This window comes from Antedon mediterranea, chromosome 3 (assembly GCF_964355755.1).
Source record: "Antedon mediterranea chromosome 3, ecAntMedi1.1, whole genome shotgun sequence".
Classification (NCBI taxonomy): Eukaryota; Metazoa; Echinodermata; class Crinoidea; order Comatulida; family Antedonidae; genus Antedon; species Antedon mediterranea.
In genome coordinates, this window is record NC_092672.1 from 3,459,226 (window position 1) to 3,470,703 (window position 11,478).

The following is an 11,478-nucleotide window of genomic DNA, read 5'->3' on the forward strand; positions in this document are numbered from 1 at the left end:
GTGGTTGATAATCTGAAAATTAAAGTAAAATTGTTATGTATATTATTTAAACAATTTTGTCTCGGAATTTTCTGACGGAGATCAACTTTACAGCATATTGACATACAATATAATATTTAAAGGGTTCTACATTGGTGGTCGATACTGATCAATACAGAAATCAATCAATACAAATCGATAATATATGTACAGTACTATTTCTATGCCTTAATCAGCCGGTCTATGTAAATAAATTATTTTAATATTGTACATGATGGCTGTTTTAAATATAAAATACTATAAAATATACTGTATATAATGAAGCTTATATATTTTGTACTAAAATATGTACTATAATATGATGAATAAATTAAACAACTGGATATGTTGATACTGGGCTATGTTATGTAGTTTGATGAATAGTGTTTAAAACAAACAATAATATTTATCCATTTTCTAGAATTTTGTTTAGTAATTTAACATCGGAAATTATGTATGCATTTTTCACTCCATTGTATACGTGCAACACGCCACAAAAATAGTAAAATCATTGCGGGAAATTTATACGATTGTTGAAAGACCGGTTTCCTGAATTTGACAGCTCCGTATTTACCTTTATTGTTCCTGTTGACGCAAATGTAATTCAATGACATTTCAAACTTTATAGGACTACATACATAAATACACATCATACGCAAGAGAGACGTTGTCATGTTCGTTGATAATGTAGATCTGCTTTCAAACGTGTAAGTAGTTTTTAAAAATAAACTTAACTTAATTTAAGTGTAACATTTAGTCATGTTTAGTGAAAATTGGATATATTATTATATATACAAATAATTGTTTATCGTTAGCTGGGAATTATGTAGTAGGTTTTTAAACAACCACTGTGAACCGAATGGTTCAAATAGTAATCGCTGTCGTTTTATTTATCTTATCACTACGATCTATGATTTGTTTTGAATTTGTAATCGTTGTAACAGTATTTTACATGGCCTATGGCGTTTTTGCAATCTGCATTTTTAATAGTTTTAACAATATTTTATCATAGGCCTATAAATAACATTGCCTTTTGCAATTTTATGTATTTGTTGTTTTATTGCCTTAATTATGCCAAGCAAAATTAAAGTGGATCAATATAATTTCTTGAATCTTTAATCTACCAAAATTCGTAGACCTGCATAGGTTAATTTTAGTACTCCACCACCATTGGTAGATGTGTTACGTTTTATTGATATGCCTTATATAAGACTTCGTATAGTTGACTTTTTCTAAAGATTGGTTCCCACTAAGACGCAAAACATTGATGTAACGCAAGTAATTTGACCATTCAAGTGACGGCTAATGCGTAACTTCGTTTCTGATTGGTCAAATTACCTTATCTTATACAAATTGTCTTTGCCGTGTCCAGTCACCTGAAATCACCAAAATACAGTAAGTACTTGGAAGTGGTGTAAAGGTTACGGGTTTCTTCGAATGAATTGCAAGACGATCTTTGACGTACACAATATACAATTGATATAAAAATGGAATTTACTTTCTGACATTTACACATATCATCAAATGCATATACCCGTTTAACAAACGAATATACTTTAGCACATAATTACATTGACACTTAAATAGTTGATTTAAGTTCGTTGCAATCTCAATCAAAGGACTGTAACACTAATAGAATTAAACATATATAAATAATAATTAAATCAAAGAGCTGCATAGGCAGGATATAGAAAAAAATCAAGATCAAATAAGTTAAAACTGCCTCAATATAGATTTATTTTAACGACATGTTTCGGGCATAGCCCATCATCAGGTGAAAAGAATTGTAACAAAGGATAACATATATAAGTCACAAAATTACATAATAAAACAAATCAACCAATCAAAGATGTTAACAAACAAAAGGCATAGTTATAAAGGCACGCCTCCAAAAGCTATGGTGTACAAAGCAGGAATGGTTGCTTATAAAGCAGGAAATTTAAAACAAAGACAAAAGCTTCAAGTGTAAATAATTGTTAATATGTGGATGTCTCTGGCAAAATTAATGTTTAAAGGATCTAAATTGTACATTTATGCCGGTAGGGGCAAGAGTGCCAAGCTTTACAATTATTCTTTCTTCTATAATTAGAGATGTCTCAGAACCATTACATACTTTAACACCAGAAATAGTAATAATAATAATTAATAAATAATAATTAGATCATTTGAAATAATGTATTTTTATATTGATTGTTTAATAATTAAAGAATTAATAATAATTAACAATTAGTTTATTATACCGTCGCGAGTGCTTACGTCGTCACTTACGTATTTTCTTTGTTAGTTTGTATCAGTTATTTTATCTAGTACTGTTTGCCTAAATTGTTGGGGAAACCCCAACGTTTGTTAGTTCGTTATTAAAGTGTGGTTCCCACTAGCGACGCAACGCAAGGACGTAACGCAAGTGAATTGACCGATCACAAGCGATGGCTTATTCGCTTGTGATTGCTGTCTATAACTTCGCTTGTCATTGGTTAAAACGCTTGCGTTGCTTTTACGTCCTTGCGTTACGTTCTAGTGGGAACCAAGCTTAAGCGTGGTTCCCACTAGAACGCAACACAGCGACGTATAGACGCAAAGTGATGTATTGCGTAATCACAAGTGGGAACCGACGACGCAACAGTGCTGCAAACATCGGTTTGATTTCACGCAGGTGGGGGCAAACACAATTATTGGAATGTCATTTTCTTACGTTGTGACTCTAGTGGGAACCAAGCTATAGTATTTATATCCCACCAACGGCTATTCTTATACTATGTTTATATTACTATGATAATATCTTACAAGAACACAAATTAATGTTTATATTAGTTGACTAAAGTGAATGAAAAAACTTCAAGAAAAGTTGTTTAGAGACAAGTAAAAGACAAACAGTTCACCAACAATGACGTCACCAGTCTCTGCTGGAAACTCACCCATCAGCATTTCTTCTGTTCTAGTTAAAGAACCAGCAACAGATACTCAAACACCGACTAAAGAGCCCGACAAAAGTAAGGAAACAAATCTTGTACAAAATATCTATACGATATTCGAGTTGGTTTCAATATTTTAAACACTTTTTTGAAAATTCAAATTGCGTTTGAAATTTAAATACACCTGGAATCATTAGCTGTTACATTACAACATTAACACTAATAAGACAATGTGGAAAATCCTCCAACGGTTTATTATGATTTTATACCCAAATTGTAGACGTTCGCAATTTTCTTCTATTGCCGTATCTCTATCTATTTAGCTGTTAAAAACTAATTAAACTCTGTATTTTGTTGTTAAAATTTAATTTAAATTTTAATTGTATTTAAAATCACAGGGTTGAACCAGGTAGAAAGACGGTATAGTCAGCGTTTGACGCCAACCTCTTCTCCATCCGGACATTCTCAAAGGTACTACTCACCACAGTTTCCTCGACGAAAACCAAACTGGAAACCAAACTCTCCTGTGACGCCTACAAATAAGTTCCTCACCAAAGATGGAACGAACAGTCCACGGGCAAAAGCAGGTTCACGTCAACTATTTAGGCCTAAACCATCACCGACCCCAACGTCACAGCTTCCTAAATTTAATAAGAACAATTTCTTTAAGGAACGTTCACAGGCAGTGTACGATGACAGCGATGGTGACCAAACGCTCGAGTTGTCCAAGATGTCAAAAGGAAGTGTATCTGACGTTAGTTCAATTGGCTTCCCATATGACAAATGTTCAAGAACACAATCAAATTGTTACGAATCGGTAATTTTGTTTGTTTTTTAATTAAAGATGTATTGTCCCCCAAACATGAAAGATGTATATTAATAAAATTAGACTTTAAATAGGTCATGTTGCAGTTTTAATAAAGTTATTCACTTCTGTAAAAAAAAAAATTATTTCACTTATAACAAGACAAACGAAACGGTTAATTTTAACCAAAAACCAGACAATTTAAATATTTTTGTTTTAAATTACATTTTTTTTCAGGTCAATCAATTTGTTTTCGATTCAGTTTTGGTCAAAGTAAATAACTATTACGTGACATTAAAATGGCATATTCACCAAAAACTGTAACAAAAAAATTGTTTAGCGGACAATATATCTTTAAGATTAGCTTAATTATGAACTTTATTTTGTTAGATTTTTGTGGAATTTCATATCAAGAGCGATCTTCAATTGGAGGTAAATAAATATGTAACATAGCAAATGTTTTGACATTTTTCATCGTCATTTTTCCTAGGAAAACGGGTCCGAGTCTGAATCGTACATACGTGAGAACGAAGCAGAAAGAAGGCGGCGTCGTCGTCGACTTAGCGCTGGCAGCGTGTCGTTGATGAGCCTAGCAGCTAGTCGAGAAGTTCTCAACGATATTTTCAAAAGCGAAAGAAATGAGAACAAATGGATGAAAGGTGTGATTGGGTTGTGCGTAGCAATATTTCTAGGTGCCATACTGTTCATCGGCTTGTACTACGGACTTTATTACATGGAAGTTGTGTCGGTCATCATCACAGCAGCGTCAACATTTTTCATAGTTCTAGGACTAGCATTCAGTGGTAAGCATATCAAGATAATTAATAGTAATAACATGTGTGTGTAGTGCTGTTTGCTGAGCAAATTACTATTAAATGAATATAAAATAAATGAAACTTTAAACATGTATACAGATTCTATCGACGAATAATTGACCTGTTTGGCCCACAATACAAATTCAACCTAGATTTTATCCGCTGATTGTACTCCATTATGTCCGATTGTCAACATGTATTTCATTTTTACAGAATGCACTAACATTTATTATTTTATTTCTTGACAATACACAATTGTCATCAGTTATTTTCATTCGTTCTTTTACACAGGTTTATTAATTATTATTATTATAATTTATTATCATTTATTAATAAAACATTGTTGTTTGGTATTGCAGTTAGATCAAGATGTATTGCGGCGTTAATGGTTCCAACTTTATGCACTTCCAGAGGGCGTGCTGCTGTTCTTGCTTTGACTCTTGGGCTAATATTGAACGGACCAATCAAAAACCTCATAAATAATGCAAATCAGCTGACTGAAGCCATGACGTGTAACTCTAAAGTAAGCAATTTTCACGTTATATACTTTAAATTAGGACTAATACAAAAATCTGGACAAAAACCAATTGATGATCCTATCAAATGTTATATACCAGTAGTATAATTATGATGGGCAACAATAAAAAGAATTTAAAAAGTCAAATTAAAATCAAATAAAATTGAAAAAAAGCTACATGAAATTACTTTCCAAAAATTTTTCTTCTTTACATTTAAACCGAAAAAAATTATTTGTCTTTCAAAATTTAAACACGCTTCATGCTTCTCTATCACATGACATTTACGGATCCGTATGCACTTTACCTTTACTTTCGATTGGTTGCCCGCACTAAATTCACGCATGCAGGTAGTTAGATCAAGTATTTACAGTACAATTAAAATAATTAATATGATTCATATATTTGTTATATTTTCGTTTGTAATTTCATCGTAAAAAGAAAATAAAAGAAGTTGCCATTGTCATATAGGTTTTAAATATGCATAGTGAACAAATACAAGAAGCTGCGTTAAAATCATTTGATGATTACGTCGAGAACGTAGAAGCCAGTCTAGAGACACTTGAATCTATAGCCACGAAAATTCAAGAGGATATAAAACCTCTCACTAAAAGAATTACAGATGTTAATGGCAAAATACAGGTACTTTGTGTACATTTTTTCATAAAAATACTAGAACATGTATCTTAGTAAAGCTGTCTTGGCAGAATTTGACAAATATTGTAAACATTTTCTTAAAGTTGCCTGGGAAAAAAGGAGCTAATTTGCATTGTTGTTATTAAGAAAAGCCACTGCATTGTTTTTGTATTACTACTGTATTTAATGTCTATGTATGTATCGCTGAGTGTACATAAATATACATATACCTGTATATTTCTTCTACTTTTTTTTTTTTAATTTGTTTTATGTTTATTTGTATGTAGTTTAAGTTGACTGCACCACTAATGAGTGTGTTGCCACTGATCAAAAAGTGTTTATCAATCATGACGTGAAATTGTATTGCGCCCTCTATATCGTCACACAAATTTGGTTTCCTCGGCGCAGCAGAATTAAAATCCATCAACAAATATATAATGTGGTCCTTAATTATTAGATTATTACAAACATCTGCGCATGCTTAACTCTTACCGCGCAATCATATCGTCCGATATATTTTACTCTTTGGTGGTCGTAATGAAAGCGTCTTAAATAAAATAACTTTATTTTTCTAGAAGACAGCAAATGCGTTGAAGACATCTGCTAATCAGTGTAAAATAACGATGAACGGCGCATACAAAGACTGTAAAAACGGACTACAAAAAGCGTACGAGGATTGCAAAAAACAAGTTGGAATAAGTAAGTCGACGTTTTGAATGGCCATAAACCCCGGGATGTCTCCGGAGATCACTCTGGAGTTTTGGTGTGAAAGGGGTATTAGGGTCTTTCATCCGTCACTTGTTCCGGCGGCACGGTTCCGGTCCGGCGGCGAAAAATCAAAGCGAAACATTCACATTCGATCTGAATTTCTGGCACCGGACCGGAACCGTGCTGGAATAGGTGTGAAAGACTCTTGAAAAGCCCATTTACACTAGGGCAATAACGATCGACGATAAAAGATAAAGATGCATTTAAAAAAAAATAATTTAAAAAAGTTTTCATCCTAGAACTATAGAATTATCATCTATGCTGCCTTTCATGAAAATAATATTTCCACACGTCCAATCAAATGACGTCATGATTAGTAAGAGCAATAATATCGTTACAATACAACGATTTTATTGTTTTTTTATTGACCATGATATCATTTTATTGGATTTTTAATATCAAATATGGCATAAATGATTATCCTATAGTTCTAGAACGAAAACTGTTATTTTCTTTTGTTTTATCCAAGAAAAATGTATGTTTATCTATTTATCGTCGATGGTTATCCCCCTAGTGTAATTGGGCATTAAACGTGAGTTTTACATCTACAACGATTCCACCACCACTTACGTTGCCTTTTTTCCAATACTATTTTAGATATTGTATTTATATGTGAGCCTCTGGGTATTACTGATGCTCTCTGCGAAACAGTCAAAGTCGGTACCGGGATTTGTCGGTTACCAGAGTTAGGAGATGACATATTTGCTAAACTCAATACTGACGAGTTAGAGGAGGCAGTTGAAGAGTTAGTTGACATGTTTGAGGTCAACGTGGACTTTGTACCAACGTGGCAGGACGCGCTCGTCAATTTTACAGGCGATCCGAAGGCTATTGCCAAGAAAATAAGCGCCAAATTAGAAGACACGTTTGGAAAATTTGATATTATCATCTTGTATTTTGACCGTCTTGTTGCGTTTTCGGTTGTTTATTTACTCTACCGATCATATAGGTATCATTCAAATTATGTCACAAAGGACCAGTTTGATAATTTTTACATTACAAAAGAGTTCCGGAAAGTCGATAAAAATAGACGTGAAAACGGTAAGGAATTTGTTCTACCGCTTAAAAAATATGAGAAGAAAACTATGATTGATGTGACCACGTTATCACTATCTCATCCCGAGAAAGGTTCCTTCAAAATCGGCTTAGCATCAGTTATTCTAAAAGCACTTATAACAGCTATCATCATACTAGTTGACTATGGATTCTATTGGCTACTAACAGTAATAGAAAGTCAATATAAGGAAATCAATTACAGCGCATCAGGTGGAGGCGATCTGAGCTACAATATTGAGGGTAATGGTTTAATGGCGGACTTTGCACGCAACCTGTACGGGGAAGGCCCACAAGATTCAAACACGTACGAAATACAATCACAGGCACAAAAATGTATTCCAAAACCATTCAAACCAGAGGACAATACTGCCATTATTATAGGTGTTTTATACGGTGTAATCATATTGACTGTTCTTTTCCAAGCGTACGCTTTGCGTTTACGTCGCTGGATCGCGTCATATTATTACCCAGAGCGTGAACAAGCTCGAACGATGTATCTTTACAACAAAACGCTGAGAAAACGTAAAACGCTTTGGTCAATATTAAAACAAACCATAAAGGAGAATCGTCGAGAACAGGTTGAGGCAGAGAGAATAAGTTTTAGGGCGTGGTTAGCTACGCACAACAAATTATGTGGTATTATATTCGCGAATAAAATGCATGTGTGCCTCGGCTGTGCAACCGGAGAAAATGAATCGTTTTATATTTGTGAAACTCCGCGGTGTAGTGGCGCATACTGTGGTGAGTGTTTGGAGCAAGTTGGGAGTCTTTGCACATTGTGTGGCGATCCCATTGATATTGAAAGCGGTGTTAAAAATCCCAAAATATAATTTAGCTGCTGTGCGCGGATCGCTGCCGACACTAGGCATTATTTATCATTAGTTAAAAATGGCATTTGATGCCGAATCCCAAAAATAATATATAAACAATACTTGATATATACTGAAAGTTGTTTACCTGGTTTAACTAAAGAGATTTCATCTCTTGGCTTACGAAAACATATCTCTTTCGGCTATAGGTAATTACTAGGAACTTTAATTGACTCAGTGTCCTTAAAAGATATATAAAATAAAAATATTGTCAGAATTAAATAGGTCAATCTGTAAAAACTCATGGATCATGTTTAAAAATATACTTACACAAGAGCATTCCATGAATGTATTTTATTAATTTTTTTTATTTTGAAGGTTACTGTAAATAAAGTAATTTGTACAAAAATGTAAATAGTGTAAATAAAACAGAAAGAGAAAAAAAGGAAAAACACTAAAAAAGAGAGTAAACAAGAAGCACGGAAAATGCTATACGGTACTATACAAGAAACTGGTTATTGAGTTGCTTTTGATTCTATATGTATTGATATTGTTTCAATTTATATGTAATGTAAATGTATAAATGATCTCTTACAGAGTTTTTTTTTTAAAGATGTAAGGGGAAACTTAATGTTTTTACTCAAATATGAATGAAAGAAATAAATGTTTATTTGAATTGAATTGAATTTATAAATGAAAATATTTATATATTTAAAAAGATAATACACAAACATAAACACATTTTTTTTTATTTATCAAAATGATTATGTTTTGAAATGAAATAAAGGTGCGTGAACCTCACAAAAGAGAAAAAAAATGTCCTTAAAAGACCTATTGCCATAACTGTTAGGCTTTGGCAAGATGATAGTAACTATGAATGAAGTTATTCCATAATAAAACCTCAACCATTAAAACAGAATCATTCTGTATGATCAGATAAAATATTACTCACTTCTTAAACTTCTACCGATTTACATAAATCAAAATACCATACATAGAATAAGGAATGGCCTAATGTCCGCTGAACTTGAACTTATATCTGTTGAAATTATGCCCAACAAATGTAAACCCCTTGTAATAATATTATGGTATCGACCACCAAATTCAACTACTTGTCTTTTTGACCACCGAAAAAATAGTTTACGTAAAATTGAATTAGAAAAGAAAGAGTTCATGTTGATGGGGGATCTAAATTGCGACCTCCTATCTATCGAACCACATTGTTGTTACACCAAAAGATTAAATGAAATTACTACGAACGTTCAACTTGAGCCCGTCATACATGAACCTACTCGTATAACCAAAGATAGTTCAACGCTTATTGATGTAATGTTCTTTACCAACGTTTCAAAGGTTTCACAATCTGGCGTTATACATGCTGGTCTCAGTGACCACTCCATGATATACGCTATATTGGGAAAACTAATAAACCATAACACGGTAAATAAACAGAAACACAAGTACAAATTTTAAAAGATTTAATGAAAATGACTTTATCTCTGATCTCCAACATATAAATTGGAATGAAATTATAAATAGTGGAAATGTAGACGAAAGTGCTCAACTACTTGACAATCACCTTATAAATGTAATTGATAAACATGCTTCTATGAAAAAACATAGAATAAGAAGGAAAACGGCTTGGTAAAGATATTATTAAAATGATGCGAGAACGAGATAAATTCCAAAAAATATGTAATAATTCTAATGATGAAACACTTTGGAAAAAATACCGTAAATATCGAAATGCATGCAACAAATTAATTTTAAAAAGTAAGTCAGATTTTATTAAAGACAAAATAAACGAAAATAAAAACGATGTTAAAAAAAACATGGAATGTAATAAGACATATCATACCATCAAATAAGAAAAGTCAACATATTCAAAGTATTTGTAATGATAATATAAAAAATACGGATGATAAAGAAATCGCAAAAATTGGATGGAAAACAAATTATTTACGTGAAAAAAACTGAAATTGAAAGTAAAAAATAATCAAATTATTGGAATTAAATGGGTGTAAAAAAGTAAAAACATTATTTTTTAGTTTTTTTTCTACGAAAGTGATTGCCTCAAAGTCTTTTATTTCATATATCTTCATTTTTCATTTTTTAGTATCTTTAATAAGAAAAAAGTGGTTTGATAATCTGAAAATGAAAGAAAAATTGTTATGTATATTATTTAAAAAATTTTGTCTCTGAATTTTCTGACGGAGATTAACTTGACAGCAAATTGACATACAGTATAATATTTAAAGAGTTCTACATTGGTGATCGATACTGATCGATACAGAAATCAATCAATACAAACTGATAATACCTGTATATGTACAGTACTATTTCTATGCCTTAATCAGCCGGTCTATGTAAATAAATTATACTTTATGTAATGAAGCTTATATATTTTGTACTATAATATGTACTATAATATGATGAATAAATTAAACAACAGGATATGTTGATTCTGGGCTATGTATGTAGTATGATCATAATAAATAGTGTTAAAAAACAAACAATAATATTTATCCATTTTCTAGAATTTTGTTTAGTAATTTAACATCGGAAATTATGTATGCATTTTTCACTCCATTGTATACGTTCAACACGCCACAAAAATAGTAAAATCATTGCGGGGAATTTATACGATTGTTGAAAGACCGGTTTCCTGAAATTGACAGCTCCGTATTTACCTTTATTGTTCCTGTTGACCCACCAAGTGTCATTCAATGACATTTCAAACTTCAAACTAGGACTACATACATACCATCATACGCAAGAGAGACGTTGTCATGTTCGTTGATAATGTAGATCTGCTTTCAACGTGTAAGTTTATTTTTTATAAATTTAACTTAATTTAAGTGTAACAGTTGTAAAATTGGATATTATCTCAATTAAATAGAATTGAAGTATATTATTATATACAAATAATTATTATTATGTAGTAGGTTTTTGAACAACCATTGTGAACAGAATGGCTGAAATAGTAATCGCTGTCGTTTTATTCATCTTTCCAAATATGATCTATTTTTTTAAAACGTTGTAACAGTATTTTACAGGGGTATGGCGTTATTTGCAATCTGCATTTTGAATAGTTTTAACAATATTTTAACATAGGCCTATAAATAACATTGCCTTTTGCAATTT

At 32.0% G+C, this 11,478-nt stretch overlaps 1 protein-coding gene across 1 annotated transcript; it reads left to right on the forward strand.

Annotated features, from left to right (window-relative positions):
- The first annotated feature begins 401 nt into the window (after positions 1 to 401).
- LOC140043560 (DC-STAMP domain-containing protein 2-like) lies at positions 402 to 8,993 on the forward strand. The gene is made up of 8 exons (XM_072088083.1): positions 402 to 725; positions 2,830 to 3,008; positions 3,329 to 3,747; positions 4,226 to 4,538; positions 4,910 to 5,073; positions 5,537 to 5,746; positions 6,277 to 6,400; positions 7,067 to 8,993. Exons 2-8 carry the CDS (start codon positions 2,903 to 2,905, stop codon positions 8,353 to 8,355), a joined length of 2,625 nt encoding a protein of 874 aa, XP_071944184.1. The 5' UTR covers positions 402 to 725; positions 2,830 to 2,902; the 3' UTR covers positions 8,356 to 8,993.
- Positions 8,994 to 11,478: the final 2,485 nt, after the last annotated feature.